General features: G+C 42.2%; 1 protein-coding gene across 5 annotated transcripts in view; it reads right to left on the minus strand.

The window, feature by feature from the left end:
- Positions 1-27,778, minus strand: part of RASA2 (RAS p21 protein activator 2) — a 184,273-nt gene that overhangs the window by 124,966 nt on the left and 31,529 nt on the right. For 3 of the 5 annotated variants that reach the window (XM_073359812.1, XM_073359810.1, XM_073359809.1), the window contains exon 1: positions 14,767-14,848. The exons of 1 other annotated variant lie outside the window; for it this stretch is intronic. Coding sequence is in view for 1 of the 4 variants with exons in the window: in XM_073359811.1 (XP_073215912.1) it covers positions 14,767-14,830 (64 nt within the window). In the remaining 3 variants the exon portion in view is untranslated. Of the gene's footprint in view, positions 1-14,766; positions 15,015-27,778 lie in introns of those variants that run through there. One more of the 5 variants, XM_073359811.1, reaches the window with a different exon arrangement.

A 27,778-nucleotide genomic window follows, 5' to 3' on the forward strand; every position in this document is an offset into this window, starting at 1 on the left:
ACTGCTTTTCTGATAAATTTAGATTAATGTTTTTAGTGATATATTTCACACGAATATCAAAATATTGTGTCCAAACCTGCCTTTCAAAATAAGGTGCAATTTTATAATTCTCAGGAATTGAAACTTGCTTCATTGCCACCAAGGTGGATTGATTTAAAATCAAGGTGACTGAAATCACCAATTTTAATAGAAATTTAAGTCAGCAAGTAGCAAACCTCGATTTAAATCCTCAATTTTAATCTTGTTTTGGATTGTACTTTTTAGTTATTTTCTTAAAGAAAAGTTAATTCTTACTGGTTGGAAATCATTAAAATGTGATGATTTGCAGCTAACCACACATACACACACTTATATAATTACAAACTTAAGACTAAATAAACCTATGGGGTTTTTTACATTTTTTTATTATGCTGGAAAACGGCAAATCACATTTATCGAGTGGATTTTTTTATTCAAGATGTGTGTCAAATTACATTTGGATGGAAACTGGACTTCAATTAAAATGTACAAAAACAGCATTTCAAAATGATTAAATAAAATGACCTTAAAATATGCTAGATACATAAAAAAAGTTTATCAAGACATGTTTTATATTTAAAATTAATGACTTTATTAAACCAAAATATTCTCTGCAGTTTAGTGAATTGAACTAATAATTTTTAGTCACCATGTCCTTCAAGATTTTAGAACTAGCAGATCTCATCCTCTCACACCTAATTTTTATTCATAGATTGGAAGAGGAAAACAAGCTTTCCTACTTTTTCAATCCCCAATAAGTTTTTCAACTTTGAATGAACTACTCACTGAACTGAACTAGCTGAAAAAACTGACATGAAGAAAATTCTGCACCTGCAGACAAGGTTACCGCTGCCAAAATCTCGTTTAGCATTTTAACAAAACCTGACTCCAGCTGTTTTCAGCAATTGAGTGGCTAGCTTTCTTTAAAACTTCAGAAGCAAACATGCAGAGGTTGAATTTTTTTTTAAATTTAAAATATTTTAATAGATTTAGTACATTTAGACCTTAAAATACATTTGAAATTATGACAGCCTAACTTTAATTGGTTTATTTTTAAAAAGAAAAATTTACTTGATTGAAATAAACATTTTCCTTAAAAAAAAAAAAAAAAAAAAAAAATTATTTTTCATCCACCCTAATAGCCACTCAAGTTTTCAGTTCAGGGAAAACACTGAATATAAAAAAAATCCAGACTAATAATGTATGCTATTATCGGCTTGCATTTTGGATAAAAGCAATATTAGGTTTTGCTCCTACACAGTACCTAAAGCTGTCCCACTTCATAATGTACTTTTTATATAAAACAGATTAAATCAAATTAAGGGAAAGCTTGGAACACTGATTAAGCAACAACTTAATTTTTACATTTAAATGTAATTCAAATTCCCCATACTAGTGACACGTTGCAAGAGTTTCAGAGGAACAGCCGTGTTAGTCTGTATTCGCAAAAAGAAAAGGAGTACTTGTGGCACCTTAGAGACTAACCAATTTATTTGAGCATGAGCTTTCGTGAGCTACAGCTCACTTCATCAGATGTTTACCGTGGAAACTGCAGCAGACTTTATATACACACAGAAATCATGAAACAATACCTCCTCCCACCCCACTGTCCTGCTGGTAATAGCTTATCTAAAGTTGGTAGTACTAGCATTGTGACAAAGTATCAGAAATAACACCCCATTATCTACACATTTCCAGGATTATCACACTGTCACTCTGAAGCCTAAAATGTCTGTACAGTTAGTGAGACAAGATAGGTAAGGTAATATCTTTTATGGACCAACTTCTGTTGGTAAGAAACTTTTGAGTTTATACAGAGCTCTTCTTCTGAAGTTGCTCCAATAAAATATATTACTTTGCCTACCTTGTCTCTCTAATAGCCTGAGACCAACATGGCTACAAACACCACTGTACATGCAGACAGCTGAAGCAATGGAAACAGCTACAAAGCTGTTAATTGAGAGCTTTTTTTGTTCAGACGATCACTGGGCTGAATCATCACTAGGTTTCATGGTCTGATACCATCCAATTTTTAATTTTTCAGCCATTTTGACTTTATAATGACAAAGTATACAGCTACAGTAAGGTATGCATTTATGCCATGCCAAGAGTCCTGAACCATAGAAGTAACACAACCAAATCACCACCCTTACTCTCCAGCTAATTTGCAAGCACCAATTTCGTTAGTTGCCAGAGGGAGACTCCATAGATGGTGGATTACATGGCCCAAATGCCATAGTTCTTCAAAACCACCCACCAATACCACAACCAGGACACAAAATAACCCCAAACACACCTCACAACAGCACACCCTTCATTTGCCACCCACACACAACACAAATATAATGGGATTCTCTCTGTTACTCTGAAGCCTGCAATGTCTATTGAGTCAGCATGAGGAGATGGAAACAGCTACAAGCATCATTAAGAGCTCTTTTTGTTGAGAATAAGACCAGGTTCAGCCATCACTGGGCCCGACAGGAATCAGGTGGAACGTTAGAGTCCAAGGTTCTGTGGCAATTGAAGGTTCTCTGCCAAGTTCTGTGGCAATTGAAATGTGACAGCTGATCAGAGAAGATGGGAACAACAAATGTGGGATAACAAAGTGGTTGTGCCTCCAGTCAGATGGCAACTCTGCACAAACAACGACATTGCTCCCTACAACATAGCACATAGAAACAAGAGCCCCAAAATACTAACCCTCTATATTATTTCCTGTTCACTAATACGTACTGCTTTGCACAGTGTTAGCATACTTACCATTACTGTGGTTCGTGAATGCGTTTCCTGCTATGGTGTTCGGTGCAATAGTATACAGGCACAGTGGTGTGAAGGCCTGCCGTAAGTACTGGACTTATCTGATTCCAAGCCACACAGAACTGGGCAAAAGTGAAAAGAAGTTCCCATACATACTGGTATGCAGTGGCACCGTTGCCAGTACCACTCTAAGCTTTGAGCACAGAAAACACCAAGAAAGCAAGCTACCCTCACCAGCCACACAGGGTATGTCTACACTGCAATTAAACACCTGCAGCTAGCCCATGTCACCTGACTTGGGGTGGGGGGGCTATAAACCTGCAGATCACAAAGATCTACACCACAGTTTTACAGTCCTATAGCTCAAGCCCGAGTCATGGGCCAGCTGCAGGTGTTTAATTGCAGTGCAGACATACCCAGAGGCTGCTAAAGACAAAGGGAGAACACAAAGGAAAAATACATCAGATACAGGACACAGATGGTGGATTACTTGGCCAAACTGCAACATCCATGAGACAGTACATGCTTTCATCTACTAGTTCCTTAACCTGTTAAATGTAGGTATTGCAGCAAAACAACCAACAAGTCCATACTCAGCACCTAATGAGCCATCTTAGCCAAGCAGAATGATGGAATCCTTTTATCAAGTGACATGCATTTGCAATGGATCAAGCAGAGGAAGATATAGAATGACTACTAATGAGTAAGACAGACTAGAATTATAAAATTACAATCAGTTTCACTCAGCAGAAAGTATTGTGGGTATCATACATACATGCAATGCACAATGCTTCCTCTAAACATGGCAGATTAAGGAGATTTAAATGAATTAATATTTAAACATAACACCTTTAATTCCAAAGAATCCAAAAGCACTGAACTACATCCACTACTGAAATGTAGTCTCGTCTGAGGTAATGCAGTGAGCCAGGCCTCAGCCAGGCTATGGCTACTGGGAAGAGAGGCAGACATGAGTCAACACAAAGATAACCGTAAAATTTATATTATTGTTCCTGCCAAATTTCTGGTTTTTTTCCCCTTTATAATATAAACAGAATATTAGTAATAATACTCGCTTAGGAAAACTATAAATCATCACAATAAAAGAAGTTCTTCAGCAACAAACTGTCACCCCAAGAGGGAATCAACTTCTCTTCTCCAGGACTGCAAAATCCAGCTTCACCCCAGTTGTTCCACCTTCACCTATCTCTGGCTTACGATGCTCCTTTGCTTGGTCACTGCAATGATTGCACTTTTTTCTAGCAGGTCAACCTGTGACTGACAGCTCCTCACCTGGAGCGCCCAAACCATATTCCCTCTGTCAGCATCCCAGTGGTCAACTTCACCAGTCATATGCTCTGTGCCCCTCACAGCTGGGTTCCTTACACACAACACTCCACAGTGCAGCTTCCTCAGCAAATCTCCTTTTCATCCAACACCACCTATCTTTGCCCCCTTCTCCAACCACCTTACACCTGCTCCCTTTGGGAGATTCTGAGCCCCTTCTCCAGCTCTAGCTGCCCTCTCCTTCGCTCTCCCCATCCCCCTGACAGCCTTCTATGATGCTGCACCACAGCTGAAGCAGGTGCTAGTGCCCGGGCCAGGGTTACTACACTCACACTCCATTAACGGTATATGTCCTCATGCATACCCCTACACTCATAACCATTTTATATATTTAAACTATTTACATTTTACTATAATGTACATTTAGCAGATTCTACCACTCCTAGGGATCCAGTATTTCTATTCCAATCACTTCTTGAATCAATCATTTTAGAGGGATCCCAAGATTTGATCTCACAGATTGCCTGGGGATTTGCAGCATCTTCCCCGTCTCCGATACCACGCTGTTTTTGCTTACAGGAGTCTCCCATGGTATCAAAACACATTGGTCTATTAGAACCCCACATAACTCTCTTCATCAAGAGTGTGACCCTGCCTCTCATGCACAGTCTCAGGGTTGTGAGTTGCTACTTTCACTGGGATATTTACTTCAAACCTTCAAGGTTTCAGCAGGTTCTTGTTTGTGTCTTTAGTCACTTGCTCATTAGAATCCATTCACATTTTGTATTCAGGTAAATTTGCTTAGGGGATATCAGTCTCAATATATGGCTCGGGCATCCATCTTATCTAACTTTCCACCCGTTGTGTGTTTCAACCAGACGCTTTCTCCATTTATCAAGGGCTCTGCACTGGGTGGTATATCATAGTATTCTTTTTGTTGGGCCTTAGCTTTTCCCATATTCTATTCCACTTGGGTTCTTGCCATATTCATTTGTTAATATGTCTGAGTATGTGATCATCATAAAGGATATTCCACTGTCTCAACCCCTAATTCTATGTCCATCAGCAACCTTCCATGTCTACTGAAGATCAGATAGTAGAGGACTGTAACCTGTACTGCAATATGCTGAATTATTATAGATATAAATTAACTCAGGTAATAACTTCAGCCTCTGCTCCCACTGCAGACTGCGAATCATTCCAATTATAATCGGATTAATTTTTTTCACACATTTGTCTGCGGATAATATGCGGTTTTCATTTTATGACTGCCATAAAGTATCCAACCACTCACCACACAAAGGGCCAGCTTCCTCTAGGACACAACTGACTTCCTCCACTAACTCCGCAATACTAACAGCCTCCCTCAGAACACTGTCCTTACCACCATGGATGTTACTTCCCTATGCACCAACATCCCTCACAATGATGGCATAGCTTCCTGCCTCAAATATTTACAAGACACTGGACAACCCTCAGATATCCACCCCAAACACACTGCCAAACTCATCCATTTCATCCTCACCCACAGCAAACTTACATTCAACACCACACACTTTTTCCAAACCATGGGAACAGCCACGGGAACGAGGACAGCTACCCAATACACCAACCTCTTCATAGGCTACCTTGAAAAATTACTGGACAAAATGCACCACGAAACCAATTATATACCTGAGACACATGGATAGTATTTTCATCCTCTGGACAGACTGCTTAAACTCAATCATAGATTTCCACTACAACTGCCACAAGCACCACCCATCCATTAAACTCTCTCTGGAATGCTCCCATCTTAGCATCAACTTTCTGGACACCAAAATCAGCTTCAACAATGGAACCCTACACACAACCATATACAAGAAACTCATGGCTCACTACACCTACCTTTACAGGTCCAATAACCACCCCAATCTACATCCAGATACTCAAGGTATGTCTTCACCAGCAACGTTAAAATGCTGTAGTCACAGCACCAGCGCAAGGAGAGAGCTCCCCCAGCACTGTGTTAAAAAAAAACAAAAAACACACACTACCCCCAAGAGGGGAGTGGCTCCCAGCGGTGGTGCACGGTCTACACTGCCACTTTACAGCGCTGAAACTTGCAGCACTCAGGGAGGGTGTTTTTTCACAGCTCAGAGAGAAATTTGCAGCGCTGTAAAGCGTCAATGTAGACAAGGCCTCAGATACCACAGAATATGCTCTCAGGAGCAAGTCCAAAATATACATCTTAACGCACTTATAATTGCATTGACCAAACAAGGACACTCCACCAGAACAGTAGATCACGTCACTGAATAAGCCACCCAAATACCCCAAAAGAACTTGCTTCAGAACAGAAATAAAACCCCCTCTGAACACACATGCCTAGATGTTGCCTACCACCCCACCTTGGAACCTATACTGGGCATCAAACAACTACAACCCATACTCAATGGAGACCCAATCCTGAACCCCCTCTTCGAGCCTTAAAAAAAAACCAAAAAAAAAAAAACCCAACCTTTCTAAGTTCATCATCGGAAGCAAGCTTCCCACAGACTACGACACATCAACTCAAAGAGGCACCAGACCCTGCCTGAACAAATATAAAACCTGCAAACATATTTCCACTGCTACAATGATCAACACCCCCCACATCTTTCAAAATCCATGGGTCCTACACATGTCTATCACAACATACGGAAAACCTCATCCAGTGCACTAAATCCAGAAATAATTATGTGGGGAAACCATATAATCACTACACTCTTATATATGAGCTCACAGAGGAAAATGATAAAAAACAAAAACACCTTATCACCTGTGGGTGAACACTTTTCACAAAGCAATCACTCTATATCTGACCTACTAGTTATCCTCAAAGGAACTCTGCACAGCACTTTCAAAAGTTGAGCCTGAGAGCTTAAATTTATTACTCTGCTAAATACCAAAAACCATGGACTGAACAGGGACACTGTATTTATAGCTTATTACTAATACCAATTAGTATTACTAATACAAATTAATCACAAATTTAGTAAAAGTCATTGACAGGTCACGGGCAAGGAACAAAAAATCACAGCCCATGACCTGTCCATGACTTATGCCATAAATACCCAATTGAATCTTAGGGGGGAGGCACTGTGGGTAGGGGGGGAGAAAAGGGGGAGAACCACGGCACCAGCTGCAGGGCAAGCCTGGGGGCTGCTCCGGCCGCTGCCAGGGAGGGGAGGAGGCCAGGGTGGGGTGGGGTGTCAGCTGCTGCTCCAGCCGGAGCCCAGAAATCTACACAGCAACGAAACAGCCCCGCAGCCCAACCCCCATGAAGCTGAGTCAGCTGGCCTAGGCCAACCGCAGGTGTCTTGCTGCTGTGTAGTCACATCCTCTCTCCCGAACAGAAGATATCACCTCACCCATCTTGCCTCTCTAATAAAGCGTACAAAGTTCTTTAACAACTGGGACTCAAACCCAGCTCCCTGACTCTCAACACTTCTGTTGTGTATCCATAAAGCCTTGCAAAATATATTCAGAAGGCCTGGGGTATACTTTGAGAAGACAAATCCTTCATGGGAACCTCCACCACAAACTTCAGTCATGATAAGCACATATGTAACTCCATCCCTGCCATATTCCAATTTTAAATGATCTAATCCTACCAATTCCAACAGACCATTGCTATCAATAGGATGCAAGGAAGCTCTATCAGAACTAACAACTTTATTTTTTAGGTTGCAAGTTTCACAGTTTGACACCACTGTATGATTTTTTCCTTCATCCTAATCCAAAAGAAACTTTCTTAATGGTCTTTTGGAATTGGTAGCAGAGGGTATCTGATGCACATAGGTTGGGAAGATATCTTGGAGCCCAAAGAACAGGTTGGGGAAGTAGGACACCTGCAGACAAGAGATCCAGGATGGTGGGATACATCTCTACACCTGGACGAAGGACACAGACTTGGGAATGCCTTCAGCACCTGCAGAGCAGATAGAAAGATCAGTACAATTGATTAAGAAACACGAAGCAGCTCTCTCACAACATCATCTGGATTTTTGGTGTGTCACCCAGATACAGCACACCATACCCTCTGGGATACATCCTCCAATTAGGGAACGATTTTGACCAACTGCTCCACGATGTCTTCCCAACCTATATGCATCAGATGCCCAACCACCTGATTTCTGTATAGTGTCATAGGTCTGACCCCATAATTCAGAATCTTAACTGGTACTAATTCTTTTTTCACTGTGAAAAGACTTTTTGCCACTATGGCATCTCCTTCTTTACCCAAAGAAGGCTTCTGTAAAGCAATACAATCTGACCCTGTAGATCAACTTTTGTTTTACAAATTTGAATGGTTTCAGTATTTGGGTGCTGCTTGATGGGATACAGATATTCTATTCTCACTTTCCCATACTGACTGGCAAAATTTTGATAACTTGGCATATGTTTACTTACATTTTTTGTTTTGGTGAGGGAAGCTGCTAACCCCGATCCTTTAATACTTGCAACACTCCTTGTAACTATATTACAGTAGATTGATACCAATGATTACTGGGAGTAAACAATCACTGTTGACATTAGTACCGAAAAAACACACAAAAACTTGATCTGGTATTTACTAGTTCCAATTTGAATTTCAGCTTCTATATAGCCGACACGTGGGCTAGCCAAACCATTTCTGGCTACCAATTTCACCCTGTTCCTGCTAGTCAACAACCAATTGAGAGTCCAATGTTTCCTAAAACATTAGCTGTATAAGGTGGTAACTTGAGACTCAACATCCAGCAAGGCCTATGTTTCTATCCCATTATTCTTAACCAACACAGTCGGACAGCTCCCCATAGCAGTAGCCTGTCCTTTTGGTCATTCAGGTCTATTCTCTGTCTTCCTGAGACCTGACACCCTCCTTTGCTGAGACGTTGTGTTTCAAGACATGGCATTAGAATTTTGAGACATGCACCTCCTTTCTATAGGTCTCACCTCACTGCATCTTCTGCAAATAGGGCTGCCATCATCATCAAACTTATCTGTTATCCTATGCCCATTCTGACTCCCTGGGGCCTGCATTTCTATTGTCTAGGTGCCAGGAGCTCCTGTTTCAACATATGAGACTCTATTTGAATTTCTCTCCTTATGTGAAGGAGTGCTTTCTTCAAATCCTCTATATCCCTTTTAAAATTTTCCTCTGAAAAAGTATCTTCCATTCCAGAATTACCATCCTCCGATTTCTGGCTAGCCTGCATCACACAGTGCCCACCATCTCCAGGCCACAAGGCAATGACACATTTGTATCCATGCTGTGGACATACTTCAACTGTCCTGTGTGGTTCTCTATGTCCCAGAAGTTTTATAGCATCCTTAAAGTCTAGAAGGAAATGTCTGGATCCTTAGTTATAGTTCCCTCCATCAAGTATCTTTATACAGTCCCTCAACAAATTTGCCCTTCAGCATTTTATTAGTATCTTGGACTTCAAGTAGTTCTAACTTTTCTATTGCTTGCAAAGTCTCTTGTAATTCCAACATGTATTCCCTTACACTTTCTGCTGGACTCTAGACTGCGCAGAACAACCTCTGCTTCAGCTTTGACAAGGTATGAATGTCAAACATACAGCCTAGCCTTCCAAATACCCTGTTCTACAGTCCCTTTTATATTTTCTGGCCATGTCCGCACTTACCTTTTAGCTGCATCCTCTAATTGCCCCAGCAGAATCTCTATTTTCTGTCTTTCTGGCAGCTCACGCAATCTGAGCATCAGCTGAAGCACTGTCTTAAATTCCCTAATAGTCTCCTCTAGAAAAAAAATCTAGGCAACAAGGATGCGCCAATGAAATATAGCATGGTTGGGGTGTCTGTAAGAGTTGCCCTCCTGTCGACCTTTCCTCTGCGTTACCCTGTGACTGACTCCTGTTGTTCTAAGATGATTATCTCCTGTTTTGAATTCTTCCTATCCTGTTCATGATGCCAACTGCAGTGACCCGGGCCTCAACTAGGCTATGCCAACTGTGAAGACAGGCAGACACAAACTAATACAATGGAGATTTCCTTTATAAAGTTTGAAATTTAAGGTTAACACAGAAATTTGGAAGGAACAATAACAATGTAAACAAAAGAGTAACGATACAATATAAACATTCAGTACTCACTTCGGAAAACAAACTCTAAGTTACCATCACAATAAGAAGTTTTTCCAACACACTATCATCCCAACTCGTCCTCTCCCTGGTTGTAAAGTCCAGCTTCACCCCAGTTATCCCGCCTTCACCTCTTTCCAGCTTACAATGCTCCTTCCACATGGCAATGACCACACCTCTTTCCATCAGGTTCACCTGCAAACAGCTCTTCTCTCAAAGGGCTACACCTATTGACCCAGATTCCCAAACTGTATTCCCTGTATCCTGTGAATCCTGCAGACAAGTTATAATACTGAGTTTATTTGCCATGTAAATGACTGCCATCAAATTCAGTTCCTGTGGGGTGAATTAAGAACATATGGTCTGAGAGGAAACAAACTCATTTCAACACCAATCTTAAGGAATTTCACATATTACTTTCTAATCATCAAATACATGTGAGAGGTAATTGGATTTGGAGGAGAAATATCCTCAGGTCTTCCATGGCGTAAAGCCCTTCTAACTATGGTGTTATTAGCTGCAGGTAAAATCTGGAGGGTAATCATCAGGAATAAGATGGTTTCAGAGCAGCAGCCGTGTTAGTCTGTATCAGCAAAAAGAAAAGGAGGACTTGTGGCACCTCAGAGACTAACAAATTTGTTACTCTCTAAGGTGCCACAAGTCCTCCTTTTCTTTTTATCAGGAATAAATATATTGGTTTCAATAAAATAAAAGTCACTCTCTGCTTTACATCCCACAAAGACTCAAAAGTGATCCTATGAGGCTCAAGATAATTGAACACTTAACTGGACACCATTAAATTAGGCTTGAATAAAGACGGAGAGTGAATGGGTCATTACACATAGTAAAACTATTTCCCCATGTTTATTTTTCCCCCATACTGTTCCTCACACGTTCTTGTCAACTGCTGGAAATGGCCCATCTTGATTATCACTACAAAAAGTTTCTCTCTCTCTCCTGCTGGTAATAGCTCACCTTAACTGATCACTCTCGTTACAGTGTGTATGGTAACACCCATCGTTTCATATTCTCTGTGCATATAAAATCGTCCTACTGTATTTTCCACTGCACGCATCAGATGAAGCTCACGAAAGCTTATGCTCAAATAAATGTGTTAGTCTCTAAGGTGCCACAAGCATGCCTGTTCTTTTTTTGGTGGTACCAAAATATCACAAGAAAAAGCTGTTTTTGCTTTACTTCTGAACCAATTTACGTACACCTGAAATCGAGAGAAATTCTAAAACCTAACCAAACCTTGAGATTTTGCCTCTTGAGCATGCAAAACTAGGCAACAGCCTTTCAGTAATACTATCTCCTCCCTTTTTTCTCACCCTCCCCAATCACACAGAACACTATCCTATCCTCATGACCTGGTCTTCCATTGACAAAGGTCAAATTCAGACTTTAATATCAAGTTTGAGAATGCACTTGGGTTCTTTTAAAGTATGTTCTTTACTCAAAATATAATTTAATGGGAAATTCAACCTAATTATATCTTTTTTTTTAAATTACATCTTTCCTGACTTTAATATTTGACAATAAATGATCTCTCAAATATTTACTGAAAAAAAAATCAGTTAAACTGCCAAGATATCACAAATTATGTTTCTGTATTACAACTAATTAACAGAATGAAATATAGAAATCAAAAGCTAAGAGAAGTGTCTACCCCATATGGTGCTTACAAACCATGGAGATGCATATATCATATCACAGAATCATAGGACTGAAAGGGACCTCGAGAGGTCATCTAGTCCAGTTCCCTGCATTCATGGCAGGACTAAATATTATCTAGACCTGTGGTCCTCAAACTAGGGGCACCGCTTGTTCAGGGAAAGCCCCTGGCGGTCCAGGCCGGTTTGTTTACCTGCCGCATCCGCAGGTTCAGCTGATCACGGCTCCCACTGGCCACGGTTCACCACTCCAGGCCAATGGGGGCTGCGGGAAGCGGCATGGGCCGAGGGATGTGCTGGCCACCCTTCCCGCAGCCCCCATTGGCCTGGAGCAGTGAACCGCGGCCAGTGGGAGCCGCGATTGGCCGAACCGGCGGACGCGGCAGGTAAACAAACCGGCCCAGCCAAACAGTGGCTTTCCCCGAACAAGCGGCGCCCCTAGTTTGAAAACCACTGATCTAGACCATCCCTGACAGGTTTTTGTGGAATCTCTATCACTGGTGATTTTAAAAGCAGGTTAGACAACCTCCCTAGGCAATTTATTCCACTACTTAACCATCCTGACAGTTCGGAAGTTTTTCCTAATGTCCAACCTAAACCTCCTTTGCTGCAATTTAAGTCCATTCCTTCTTGTCCTATCCTCACAGGTTAAGAACAATAAATTTTTCTCCCGCCTCCTTGTAACAACCTTTTATGTGCTTGAAAACTGTTATCAGGTCCCCTCTCAGTCTTCTCTTTTCCAGACTACACAAACCCAGTTTTTTCAATCTTCCCTCATAGGTCATGTTTTCTAGACCTTTAATCATTTTTGTTGCTCTTCTCTGGACTTTCTCCAATTTGTCCACATTTTTTCTAAAAGGTGTGTGCATTTCTGGGCGCCAATACTCCAGTTGAAGCCTAATCAGCACAGAGTAGAGCGGAAGAATTATTTCTTGTGAATATATAAAACCCCTAAACAGATCAAATAAATCAAGAATCCTCTGTGTAATTACAGTTCTAGCCCTCTACATGCATCTTTTAAGTACATAAAAATAAGTTTCGTAAAGAGAAGTGAATTTTAATACAGTATAACATTTTCCCTGAGGAAAAAAAATCAAATAATTTTGCAGAATTGGATGTTATATTGAAGAATTCTTTTCTAAATTTGTTTGTATTTTACCATTTGAGTTAACACTGATAAATCCAAACATACTTATAACAGATCCTTAATTCTACTCCATTGCCAAATTTAATTATATTGCATTTCACTCTCATGAATTACTTTATGAAAAAGATTGATTAAATGCGTGAGAAAGGAAATAAATGGGTTACATTTGAGTTGTATGAATGCATTTTGATAACCCTTCAGGAAGCCACCACACATCCTGTTTCTCTTCGCTGCTTTGAAGTCCTTGTCAGTCGCATCACACATTATCGTCTCCCTCTTCTTCCCCTCCCCCCCTTACCCCCCACCCATAGGCAATGTCTTAGGGCATTCATCATTTACCAGGTTACTGAACTTATGCATTTTTAGCTATGACAGCCCTTCCTCACCCACCAACAAAAATCAGACTCACTCTTTTTTTCTCTCTCTCTCCCCTCCCACCCCACAATAACACAAGTTACTATTTCCAGAGTAGCCTTGTACCAACTTCCTGCTACATCAATAATTTCGCAAGATTTGCTTGACAAATAGACTCTTATGCCTAGGGTTTTGTGGAGCTGAGTTTTTGTTTGTTGGCATAAAAAAAATGCTTCACTGAAACATGCACTCATTGCAGCATCTCAACTGCTCAACAGCACCCTCAACTACATGTCCATTTCCTCTGCATGTGTCATTTCTGCTCCCAATAACTAATTCTCGGCTCTCAAACAGAAACCCATTCCTCCCAGGAACAACTTACACAGTGCCAATTGACTATGCATGCGTCAGTCATGTACCTCGTCACCAAGTCCCTCTGAACTGCATACAGGGCCTTACCCCAATAACTCACTCCCTCCCTCCCTCTTACTATCAGATTCTTCTGCACATATCCACCCAGCTCGCAGCCTCAATAACTCCTTTGCCAGAGATACATCCAGACAGCAACCCATCCCAACACTTTCTCCACCACCTCCAGAAGGAAACGCTGATCTCCTACTCATGCTTGCCATACCTTCCAACACACTCAGAGGCCTCCACCCATACCCAGAGTGAACCCCAGTACCACCCCCATCCATACCCACCCTGCCCCCACATTCCCAAGTCCTCCACTCATACCCCTGTACAACCTCCATACATGCCCACACAATCCCATGTCCTCTACCTATACCCCAGTGCCACCCCACCCATACCCCCCCAAACCCAAGAGCCCATAACCCATAGCTCCCACATACACCCAGACCACCCCAACCCCACAGAGCTGCCCGTGCTCATGCTCACCCTTCACACCCCAGAGGCCTCCGCACCTCACACACCATGCCACAACCCCACAGAGGTGCCTGTGCCCATGCCTACCCTGAGGCCTCCACACACACACACACCCGTGCCCACACCCACAGAGCTGCCCGTATCCATGTCCACCCCGCACAGCTGCCTATCCCCTACCGTACCTAGTTAGCACCTCCATTAAGATACCAGTTGCCTGTAGCCCTCACACCCCTTGTCCTCCGGAGCAGAGCAAAAGCCGCCCACCCCGAGACGCCTCCTCTCCCCCTTCGCAGCCACCGCCGCCCCACACGCCGGGGCAGGAGCCGGCCCCAAGAGGCAGGAAGAGGGCGCGGACTGAAGGGAACCCGGGGAGAAAGGACAGCTCCCGCATGGGGAGGAACGAGGGAGGGAGGGAGCTCCAGGGCAGCAGAGGTGACTCAGTGCGGCAGCCCAGAGCAGAAAAGCCCCCTTGGTGGCCGTGCCCGGCCGGCCCCTCCCCAGGCCCTGCTCCCCTCCCGACTCTCTCACTCACAGATCTTCCCCCGCAGGTTCTGGAGCACTCGGACCCCTTCGCCGTCACCATCCTCGGCCGCCATAGTGCCGCCGCCGCCGCCACCTGCGCTGCGCACTAGCAAGGACGAGGGAAGAGGAAGAGGAGGAGGAGAAGGAGGCTGCTCCCCGTCCCCTCTACGGCCCTCTCCCTAGTGCGGCAGGAGCGGAGGCCCCAGCAGGCGGCACCTCGCCTCGCCGCCCCGCCCCGCTTCTGCCATTGGACAGCAGAGCGGCAGACACATACGCATTTCCTTCTCTCGCGCGGGCGATTCAGCCCTGCTGAAGCCGCTGCCCTTTTGATGCCGGGGTGGGGCAGTTCCTGTCTCTTCGCCACGCTGAGCCTCCCCGTGCAGTGACGCCCGCGGCCCGTGACAGCCCCGCCCTCAGGAGAGCTGGGCGGGGCTTCCATCCATGCCCAAACTCAGCGCGCGTGGGCTAGTGGGGCCGTGGCGAGGGTGGGCGGGCGCTGGACGGGCTTGAACGAGGGAGACGAGTGGGAGTCCTGGGGGCAGGACGGGGTACAGGGACTTCTAGTGGAAACTGTGGGGAAGTTTATGGTTTCCACTCCGAAGTAAACATCTGTAGTGGGTTGGGCTGGGTTTTGCCTTGAGTTGACCCCAAGGCTGCACGTTGAATAGGTGCCTTGTAAACAAACTAATCCCATTACTTCCTTGGCGCGTCGCACCCTCCCCCACCACCTGTTGTGTCCAGCAATTGGTGCTCATAGATTTAGATTGTAATCGCTTCAGGGCAGGGACCATCTGGCTATGTGGGTACAGTGCCAGCTAAGCACAATGCGGTTGGGGCCTCTGGGCACTACTGCAATACAAAGAATAATAGGTGCAAAGAGCTTCTTCAGCCCTAGCGCTCCAACCACTTTGCAAAGACAGAATTTGTGGTTTTATTTAACCACCAATCTCACAGTGAAAACAGTCCCCAAAAATCTGGCATTAAGCCCTGCAAATGCTCAAGGCCATGTTTTGCATGACATTAGGACTTTCTTGGGGCTGGCCGGCTGCTTTTTGAAGGACAGTGCTTCTTTTTTACTATCTGCTGCAGCAGCCTAGGGCTATATCTACACTGGAATAAAATACCTGTGGCTGGCCAGGGTCATCTGACTTGGGCTCATGGCACTTGGACCGTGGAGCTAAAAATTGCTATGTAGACATTCAGACTTGTGCTGGAGCCCAGATGCTAGGACTCTCCCCTTTCATGGGGTCCCAGAACTGAGGAACCAGCTTCTGTCCAAATGTCTACACCGCAGTTTTATAGCCTGAATCAGGCCAGCTGAGGTTGTTTAATTGCGGTACACTATAAAGATGTACTAGATGGTGCTGCAGAATGCCACAACTAAAAAAGAACGAGTTCAGTTAACTGTGATGAGATGATAATCCCACAACTGACATTTTTGCTGCAAGTGAGAGGCCAGAAGAAAGCTGATACTGGGGCTGTGCCAGGAAAGCTGAAAAAACTGCCACCTGTGAACCAGGTTATATATCAAATAATATTATTTTCTTCTCTACTACTGTCTAAAGATAAAGCAGAATTGTATTGGATGATACGCCATTAGGAAAAGAGGTGGGATGATGTAAGCAGAAGGTTTCAGAAGACTCCATGGCAGTTGGGCAGGATAGCAGTTGGATGCAAAGCTCTCTTTAAGGTTGGAATATTGAAAGAAAATTCAGTGGCAGTTGGAAATTACAGTTGTTAGGACTCTCTAAATGTAGAACAGCAGTTCTCAAACTGGGGGTTGGGACGCCAAAGTGGGTCACAAACCCTTTTTAATGGGGTCACCGGGGCTGGCATTAGACTTCTTGGGGCCTGAGGTGGAAGCCGAAGCCTGAGCCCCACCGCCTAGAGCCAAAGCCTAAGGACTTCAGCCCTGAGCAGCAGGGCTTAGGTTACAGGCATCCTGTCTGGGGCTGAAGCCCTTGGGCTTCAGCTTTGGTCTCCCCACCCAGAGTGGTAGGGTACAGGTTTTGGCTTTGCTCCCTCTATCCCCCGCCCAGGGCGGCAGGGCTCAGGCAGGCTCAGGCTAAGGTCCCCCCATCCTGGGGTCATGTAGTAATTTTTATTGTCAGAAGAGGGTCGGGGTACAATGAAGTTTGAGAACCCCGATGTAGAATGTTTGACAGGGCAAGTTTCTATCAGTTTCTGTGGCAGTTATGAATGAACAAGAGTTGGAATTAGTTCTTTCTGGTAGATTTTTTAAAACAAAAGCCCCGTCTGCATTCAGAAATTGCTGCATTGCATAGCCAAAGTTGTGAACATCAGTTCTACCTGAACTGGTGCTGAAAATGGTTTACATGGTAGAGTCAATGGGACTTGGGGTGACCAGATGTCCTGATTTTATTGGGACAGTCCCGGTATTTGGGGCTTTTTTTAATACGGGCTCCTATTACCTCGCACCTCCGTCCCGATTTTTCACATTTGGTATCTGGTCACCCTAATAGGACATAGCAGTTTGCAGCACCTATAAGAAAACATAAAATTGCTTCCTCCAAATCTCAGACTTTCTGTAATGCTGTCTGAAAACATTTTTTCAACCTACATTACAGTTTTATTTTTGGCAGCAGTTCAGGGCAGCAGTTGCTATCAAACAACTTCAGCAACCTGTAAGAACAGATCTTTCATAGGCACCATTTCTACATTGTATTTTGGCAGAACAGAAGAGATATTGGTATTAAGATTACAAAGTAGTAAGAATAAGTAACCAGTGTTTTGTAAAACCGTGTTTTGTAACTGGTGATGGGAGTTTTATTTTGTTTCTTTCAGTTTCCAAGAGAACATTAACAGTGATAGAATCATAGAAATGTAAAGCGGGAAGAGACCTTAAGAGGTCATGGTGAGAGACTATGATTACTAGTTTCTGTTTTTGTTGCCTTGATGGACTTCGATGCACAGAGACAGATGATCTGAAGGTGGTAGAGATATGGATTCATGCAACATCACACCCTGATGCAAGGGAGCACTCTAATGGTGAATGTGTACCACAACAGGGAAATTTGACAACCTCCATTGGAAGCCTATTTCAATACTTAACTATCCTTATAGTTAAAAAATCTTTTCCTAACTAACCTAACTTTTCCTTAGCTAATCTAAATTGCCCTTGCAACAGATTAAGCCCATTTTTTCTTGTTCTACCATCAGTGGGCATGGAGAACAATTGATCACTCTTTATAACAACCACTAAAATATTTAAAGAGTGTTACCAGGTTCACCGCTCAGTCTTCTTTGCTGAAGACTAAATATGCCAAGCTTTTTAAACATTTCGTCATTGATCAGGTTGTCTAACCTCTTTATCATTTTTGTTGCTCTCCCCTGGACTCTTTCCAATTTGTTCACATCTTTCCTAAAATGTAGCACACAGAACTGGACACAATACTTCAGCTGAGGTCTCACCAGTGCTGAGGAGAGTACCTCCTTTGCTTTATATACAAAACTCGTGCGCATACACCCCAAAATTACATAAACCCTTTTCTTAACACCTTAAGTTAAGCATCTCATTTACCATTAACCATTTTAGTGAAGACTGATGCAAAATAGCCATTGAAGCACATACACCTTGTTGTCATCTGTCATTATCTCTCCTCCCTGCTAAGTAGTGGGCCTACATTTTCTTTTGTCTTTCCTTTGCTTCTCATGTATTAAGAGACAATAAGAAGAGGTTCTATCATGTCCCTTGCTAGATGTAATTCATTTTGTACCATGGCCTTTCTAATTTTGTCCCTACATGCTTGTGCTATTCTTCTGTCTCATCTGTTTCTACTTTTTCTAGGATTCCTTTTTGATTTTTCAGGTAATTAAAGCACTCCTGATGAAGCAATAGTGGACTTTCACTATTCTTCCGATTTTGGCTTTGCATATGGATGGTTTGCTGTTCTACCTTTAATATTGTCTCTGAGAAACTGCCACCTCTCCTGAACTCCTTTTTCCCTGAGATTTTCTTCCCAGAGGACCTTACCTACCAGTTCTTTGAGTTTGTTGAAGTCTCCTTTTTTGAAGTCCATTGTCCTTACGCTTCTCTCATTCCTTCCTTTTCTTACAATCACGAAATCTGTCATTTCTTGATCATGTTCACTCAAATTGCCTTCCACCTTCGGACTCACAAGCAACTCCTCCCTGTTAGAATCAAGTGTAAAATGGTTGTCCCCCAGGTTAAAAAGCCATATCTGAAGCCTGTACTTCCATACAGTGAACAGAAGAATTGACTTTGGAGAGATTCTAGCCCACAACATTTGAATGACTGACCCTTACTAAACCAAGCAGGGTATTTTTGCTTGTTAGACATCTAATATGTTCTCCATTGGGCCACACAGCCCACAAGGGAGAACCAAGAAAAAATAATTATTCAAATGTAGTTTCTTTTTCAAAAGAAAAATAGAATATTTATTTTTATATGAATGAGAATGTTCTAGGAAGTGCCACGTGATTCTAGAGACCTGGAAGTAGGTTCCCATTTCCAGGTTTCAGACTTATTCACAATATGCAGGTGTCAACATGCAGTGGCCCGGTCTCTGGCCAACCTTAAATCAAGAGGATAGGTAACCTAATTGTCCTTGAAGAATGAGTCTAAATGGAGTTTCAGAAGTTATCTTTAGACAAGAGTGAAGGCTTTGCCAGCTAACTAGTAAAGCAGTTTGCATTTCTGTTCACTTTCAACTTGTCATTAATAACAAGTGATACATTTTTTTGGGTTTGAATCTTCATTGCTCTTATTTCTGTTTTATCTACCTTTGTAGGGAAGGTTGGACTGGAATACACTTGGATTGTCCCAGAACACTTACAGTTACACCAGTGGTGCTTTATACTAGGAGGTTTCAGTTACACCTGCTAAATCATATGTTGCTTCATTTAGGGCTGAATTGTAAGCCACCTTGCACAGGCTATCCACATCATGGGTAGCAGTGTAAGGGGGAGAACATCCTCCATTGCATGACTACCACCTCTCCCCAGGAAAACATAAATAATACCTGCAATTGGGAGCTGATCCTGCAAGGTGTGGAGTGCCCTCAACTTGATTTTTCTCTGAAATTGAAAGCACTTAGCACCTTGCAGGGCTGAGTTCTGAGTGACTGGGATCACTCAGATTCTTTGAATCAGTCTTCACAAGTGGAGTGGGCTATAGAGAGAAACAAACTCTTTCATTAAATCTATGTAGAAATGATGAAGCAGAGTTTTTATGATTAATTCATGTTCTCTACATATGTGGAATATATATAACACTGGCTTACCTGACTTCCTCCTTAACATCAGGCTTTCAAGCAAACGGCAGTAATCCCACACAAATATTTTTCTTGCAGAACAAACATTTTCCATAATATTTCAGCCATTGGCAAACTGGCAACCTGTTTATTAACTTCTTAAAGCTAACAATAAATTGAATCTGTCACCTCAATGACATGCAGAGTCTATGTAGGTTTACTTTGTAGCACTGGTGGGCCCATGCTAGACTGAAAATTTATTAAGATACCCCAATAGTTAGAATGAAAACTATCTGATGACAGTGAAAAAGGAACTTTGGAGTACTTCTCATTAATATTAGCTTCAGTTCCTTGCAGTAGAGATACATTGCAGTTTGTGTGTGTTGACACTACACATCTCAGTTGCATCAGATCTGTTATGGAACAAATACACTTCAAGAAGATGGAAAGGAATAGTTAGAAATGTACTATTCATATCTATTTCCTTAGAGCCATATAGTCCCTTTTTTGAAGAATGAGGCATGGAAATGTCCAAAAATATACAAGAAGTAGTCACAGTAATATGAATACCATTGGATCTGCAGGAAAGCTGTCTAGCAAACCACAAGTGGTTTGACTTGAAGTCCCCTTGTAGAAAGCTAAAAGCCAACAATCCTGTTTTGAGGATGATTTGTAGCAATCTGACCTTTCATGTGTGATTGCAAATGGGGTACAGTGCTAAGTATACCAGAGAGGTATGCAGTGATCGCTTCCAAGCTCATTGTTGGAGATAAGGATTACATCTAATTGCAGATGCTTGGACTCCACTAGCAATTTGTTATGAAGTAAAGAGCTGTGGGATATTTGTTGATAGTAAGTTACTGTTGCTCAAGTGCTAATTCTCCTTCTCCCCCCAGTTATTTTGCTGGCATTGTACTTCTCACTGAGGCTTGGTCTACACTTAGAACTTTTACCAGCATAGCTACAGTATTTCAGTCAGGGATATGAAAAATCCACACCCCAGCAATGCCAACTTGCATTGTAGACACATCTATGCTGACAGAAGAGTGCTTCTGTTGGCATAAATAATGCTGTTTGAGGTGGTGGTTTTCCTACACTGGCAGAAAAACTCCTTCTGTTGGTGTATGCTGCATCTACTCTAGGGATGCCGGCTTAACTATGCTGATACTCTTGGGGGAATTCTGCACCAAAAAATTAAAAATTCTGTACACAATATTTTAAAATTCTGCCTATTTCGTCAAAATAACACAATATAATCATGCCAGTTTCAATTATTTGGTAATTTATTTAAAATACCTGTTAGTAAATATGTCTGTAACAAAGAAAAAAGATTCAGGAAATGTTTTTTGACAAATAGATTTCTAGGCATATTAATACCGAACTTTGAGTAATAATTCGTTTAAGCTACAATAGAGAAATGTATTTCCTGTACCTCTCAGCAGCAGTGCAAAGGTGTGGGGGAATCAGGGGTAACAGAGAAGCTGAGGGAGAGGGAAGTAACTGCTGGGAAGGAGCCTGCAAGTGAACCTGCAGGGTTGCTCGGTGTGGGTGGGGGAACTTTTTTTGGGGGGGGGAGGAGCATTGTTAGGAAGTTGGGGAGTCTCCCCCATGCAGACCCTGGCTGACCCCTTGCCTCTCCCATTTAGTCAGTCACATCTGCCCCGTCCGTGTGTCCTTGCATCCCCACTCTCCATTCAGACAGGCATATCTGCACATGTGGGCCTGCCTCCCATTCCCTTCTGTCCCCATGTGACCCTGCCCCCACACTCAGCCAGGCAAAGCTGCCCATCTCCATGTATCCCTGCACCCCCATTCAGCCACCACCACTCCCCCTGTCCCTATGTGGCCCTGCATCCCCACTGCCATTGAGCCCCTGGCTCAATGTTATCACCCTAGATGCTTTTGTGCCTCCACCCCAGTCTGTCCCCCCTCATTTGCCCTTCTGAACTCCAGTCAGTGTGACCACCCCCAGCAGCCTTGTGTGCCCCACTCTGTCCAGTTCTCTATATCTTGTGCCTCCTCACCTGGCTCCGCAGACAGGGCGCTGTGAGGAAGGCTGCCTCTGCCACCTCCCTCTCCATGGCTGGCTGCTCCAGCCCATGAGCCAGCTGCCTTCTCTTCTGGCACCACATCAGGCCCTACTGGGAAAAAGGTGTAATTGCAGCTTCCCTTCATCTCCCATCAGAATCAATTATTCTCGGGGAAAAAATAAATGTGTGGGGACATTAATTCTGCATTTGTGCAGTGGTGCAGAATTCCCCCAGGAGTAATGCTGACATAGGCTCTGTAGCATAGACACAGCCTCAGGCTTTTCACCAGTTCCAAACACTACACCCTGTAGATCTTCTGTGTGTTATACCAGAGTAGGAGGTTTTAGCTACTTCAGTTTTTGAGGCAAGTTGTGGAGTAAATTGCTCCAATTTCTTGCACACAGTGGTACAGAACCCCCTGGACTATGACAGAGATGCAACAAGTATATGGAGTTTTCTAGGATTTTTGCCATTATTTTTTATGAGATTGAAAACAATATATAACAGGCAGAAAATGGCTGAACATTAGCTACTCTCAGAGTAATGATTCATCCAATTGCATATGAAGTGAATCTGAGGTGAATTACTGTAAACCAGGGGTTCTCAAACTTCTTTGCACAACAACCCCCTTCTGACAACAAAAATTGCTACACAACCCCAGAGCAGGGACTGAAGCCTGAGCCTGGCCACCCAAGGCAGGGGGGCCAGGGCCAAAGCCAGAGCTTCAGCCCCAAGTCAGGGGGCGGGCTGTAACCTGAGCTTCCCCCCCACACACACTCAGGGCTGATGCCCTTGGGCTTTGGTCCCGGGCAGTGGGGCTCGGGCTTTGGCCCTGGGCCCCAGCAAGGCTAATACTAGCCCTTGGCGACGCCATTAAAATGGGATCATGACCCACTTTGGGGTCCCAACCCACAGTTTGAGAACCACTACTGTAAACAGTTCTTCGTTAACTCAAGGCCTAACTCAGCAGTCAACAAAGTGGTGCAGCTTAACCCCACCACATTCTCTTGCCATTGCACCAAGATGTGGACTCCAGTATGAAGTCATTTTAGGCCTTGCTTATAATTGGGATTAATCCTGATTCAGAATTCATCCAGTAACTGGCATATCTGCACCAATGCAAACTCCAAGGGTAAACAAGGAAATCTTCAATTTGCACCAACTGAGCTTCTTCCTGCTTTAAACCAGAGTAAGATCAACCGTATATGTCTACACTGGAGTTTTACACTAGTGCAACTACACTGGTTGCTGGCCTCCAGTGGGTGAATTGGGGCTAATCCCAAGCACAGTCAAGTCCTTTGACTAAGGGCTTGTCTATGCAGTGAGGTAATATGCACTACGGGGGTGTGACTTCTAAAGCACACTAACGTGTTGTGTATTAATTGGTCCCTGTAGACCCTGCTGGTGCACACTAGATGTTCCCAAATGTGCTTTAACATAGTGCTGTTTCAAACACTTCTGAGCTGATATGCAGCAACCTGACCTTGTGTGATTTCAAATGGAACAAATGATTGAGCAGAGTTACAGGAGAATATGTAATGGCGGCAATATTGAAATAGCTGGAAGAAGACTGTGACACTTTTGTGACTAAGTTTGTTCACTCCCTTTCTATATGTTTCAGTGAAATGGATGTTTGCTAGATCCTTATCGTATTTTTCACAGGTGACAGCAATTCGTTCCAGGGGTGATAATTTGTTTTAATTTTTGCACATCTGCTAACCGAGGTTGACTAGCATATTTTATGCCTGAATAAATCAGCTAGTAGAATGACCATAAACTTTTTGGTATTGGCAATATGAAATGGGGAAGGAAGAATATTTAATTGTATGCTCCGTATACTTCTAAACTTCCTTGTTTTGGTTAGACATCTGTTTTCAGTGCTGTCCCACAAATGACCTGAATCACTGCTTTTCTATTACTGTAAGTTAATTTATTTTTTATGCATGTTGCAGACTAGTGGCACACAGTTGGAGGGAAAAATATTTTAATTTGCATTTTTCCTTATGCTGTATATATTTGCACATTTCTGTGTACAAATTAGATATTTTGCATTCTGGACTGTGTGTCCTTGTCCCAGTCCCAAAATTACATTTTTAATTTGATATTTTAGCACAACTTATTAAAACAGAGAAATGTATCTTTTTAAAGCATATGAAAAATTAAAAGCATATGAAAACCAGTCCTATCAGGTACTGAGTAGTCAACTTTTATTCACTTGAGCATTTATATAAACACATTTCATATTCAAATGTCTGATCCCATGAAATGTTGAGCACTTCCTCTGAGTTGCTGCGTGCTCTCACCTCGTTGTCTCAGCCCCTCAATAGAAGCATTTGCTGTCTCATAGGGATGGGCCTTAAGGATGAAGTGTTTATAGACTTTCTTCTCTTGGACAAAAAATGGAATCGTGAGCTTTGCTACTGCAGGGAGAAATTGTATGAACGGTCTAATTGTATGAACAGCAGCTACTAATGTTAGAGATTTAAAAGCAGCAGTTCTGGATAACTTGCATCCATAAATTTTAAAAGATCTGGTTGAGGAACTCAGTGGACCATTAATGTTCATTTTCAATAAGTCTTGGAACACTGGCCAAGTTCCAGAAGATTGAAAGAAAGCTAATGTGCCAATATTTAGAAAGGGTAAACAGGATGACCTGGGTAATTATAGGTGTGTCAGTCTGACATTGATTGTGGGCAAGATAAAGAAGCAGGTGATACAGGACTCTATTAATAAAGAATTAAAGGAGGGTAATGTAACTAATGCCAATCAACATGGGTTAATGGAAAATAGATTCTGTCAAACAAATTGGATATTTTTATGAGATTACAGTGATAGTGTTGATGAAAGTAATAGTGTTGATGCAATATACTTATCCTTCGGTAAGGTGTTTGACTTGATACTGATTAAAAACTAGAATATAAAATTAATATGGCACACATTAAATGGATTAAAAACTGGCTATTTTATAGGTCTCACTGTAAATGGAGAACCATCTTTGAACAGGGTCTATTTCTAGTGGTGTCCTGCTTGAAGCGGGTCTTGGCCCTACACTATTTAACATTTTTATTAATGACCTGGAAGAAAACATAAAATCATCACTGATAAGTTTGCAGATGTCACAAAAATTGGAGGATTTTTTCTGGATCACATGGTAAGCTAAGTACAAGCAAACAATATGTGTGTTTTAATATAGAAAAATGTAAATACATACATCTAGGAACAAAGAATGTAGGATGCGGGACTTTATCCTGGGAAGCAGTGTGTCTGAAAAATATTTGCAGGTTATGTGAGCATGGACCTCCTGATGCCAACTGGCAGCGGGGCATACGGGGATGCATAAGGGTACAGGAATCTCCTGGGTCTGATATTTACATTTTCATTCACCAAATGGGGACCTGTGATGTCTCAGACAAAAGCCTGTATCATACGGGTGGTCATCAATATAATTCAAAACACATGTATGTATGTTGTGTAAAGAGTCATGTATATAAAATGAAAATTATGTTCTTAAGGGCCATGTCTAGGGACTGGTCACCAACAAATGTGAAAAACAGGTTTACTTTCAGGCAAGAAACGTTTGTCTGTTTATATGTAAATTAAGTATTATATGGTTCATAATGGGCCTCCACTCACCAGTCTAATCCGAATGCTAATAAAGGGTTGTGAAATCTTCAAATAGAAGAAAGTAACAGGAAGAAGTAAACTAGGGAAGGGGTGGAGGGAAATCCTATTCTGAGGTGCATATCAAAAGGTCTGTGCTAGTATATTTAGGGTTGCAGAAAGACATCCTAGCATCCTTCACCTACAAAGTAAACAGACAGCGAGTTTGCTTCATGAAAAAGGGATATCAACCAGGGTGTGCTGAAAAGGCTGAAGAGAACTCTGGGTGAGATATGCTTCTTTAGACAGGAGGATAACTTGTTAGTTAAGTTTTGTCTCTAGAAAGTGTGTTATGATTTTGTTTTAAATTAACAATTTATTTTCTAATATTCTTAATATCACTTGAATCTCTGGTCTTTGATAATAAACTTATTTCTGTTTTCACCATAAATATATCTAAGTGCTGCGTGTTCTTTTAGGAACAGCAGGCCTAGTAATTCTGCGAATGTTCAGAGTTGCACACTACAGGGAACACTCAAAGGATTTGTGCGGTGCAGTGTGGCTATTGCTAACCTGTACTGAGAGTGAGTCTGCAGAGGCTTAGAAGCTAGTGCTTGTGTTGCCAGAATCTGGTAGTTTCAGGGAGCTGATCCACAGCAAGCACAGACAAGACTTCCTCACATTAAGGGCAGGTGGTAGGGAAGTACCTCACAATCCTGGGTACTCCTGGGAAGCATCACAGGGGGTGTGGTACATAATCAGCTGAACATGAGCTCCCAGTGTAATTCTGTGGCCAAAAAGGCCAATGCAATCCTTCAATGTATAAACAGGGTAATCTTGAGTAGGAGTAGAGAGGTTATTTTACCTTTGCATTTGGCAATGGTGATGACCACTGCTGCAATACTGTGTCCAGTTCTGGTGTTCACAAATCAAGAAGGATGTTGATAAAGTGGAGAGGGTTCACAGAAGAGCCACAAGAATGATTAAAATATTCGAAAACATGCCTTTTAGTAATAGACTCAAGGAGCTCAATCTAATTAACTTGACAAAGAGAAGGTTAAAACGTGACTTAATTACAATCTATACATATCTGCATGAGGAACAAATATTTAATAATGGACCCTACAATGTAATAGAGAAAGGTACAACATGAACCAATGGTTGTAAATTGAAGCTAGACAAATTCAGATTGGAAATAAGGCATATATTTTAAACAGTGAGAGTAATTAACCATTAGAACAATTTACCATGTGTTGTGGTGGATTCTCCATCAACAATTTTTAAATTAAGACTGGAAGTGTTTCTAAAATAAATGGTGTAGGATTTATTTTGGGGAAGTCCTATAGCCTGTGTTATGCACGAGGTCAGACTAGATGATCAGAACGATCCCTTCTGAAATTGGAATCTATGAGCAAAAGACTGCAAGCCAGACACTCCTTTGGTCTTCAGAATAACCCTGAGTGAAATCCTGGCTCCACTGAAGACAATGCGAGTTTTGCTACTGACTTAAGTGGGACCAGGACTTCACCCCCGGTCTTTTCCATGTCCTATAAAATGTCCTTATCTTAAAAGAACTTTTCAAATGTTTATTAATAAATAACTATTAAACCTACATTTAGAGAACACTAAGGTTGCATGCACATGCACACAAAAGCTAGGAAATAACCATTAAAGGTTTGCACAAACTTAAAACTGTACATCTGTGCATATGTATTATAGTGTACATCTATGCATATGCATTATATATAATCTTTAATTACACGAGCGATCATATGCTGTTTCTCCTATAATATAATATTAGTTCATGTTGGTAGAAAAGTTACAAGCTAATTCAGCAATTAATAGGTTCTTTTATTCCAATTCCTAGTGGGCCAATATTCATATCACAAAAGCTATCATGCCAATTGGCCTGGAACTGAATGAGGATGGAGACTGAATTACCTTTTTAATTTTTGGCGGTGGACCCTATAGAACAGTTTTGATGATGTTGTAGGGAAGCTTGCAGTACTGCTGCCCAGCTTGTTTTCTTTGCATAAACTAAGCACTTCTGTATTCAAGGCTGTCTACCTTTTACGAAACATCAAATTAAATTAACTTTAGAAAATGTTTTTCAAAATGGTATTATTTTGAGTTTATAAATATGGTAGCTACTGTGTTG

Source organism: Lepidochelys kempii, chromosome 9 (assembly GCF_965140265.1).
Source record: "Lepidochelys kempii isolate rLepKem1 chromosome 9, rLepKem1.hap2, whole genome shotgun sequence".
Lineage (NCBI taxonomy): Eukaryota > Metazoa > Chordata > Testudines > Cheloniidae > Lepidochelys > Lepidochelys kempii.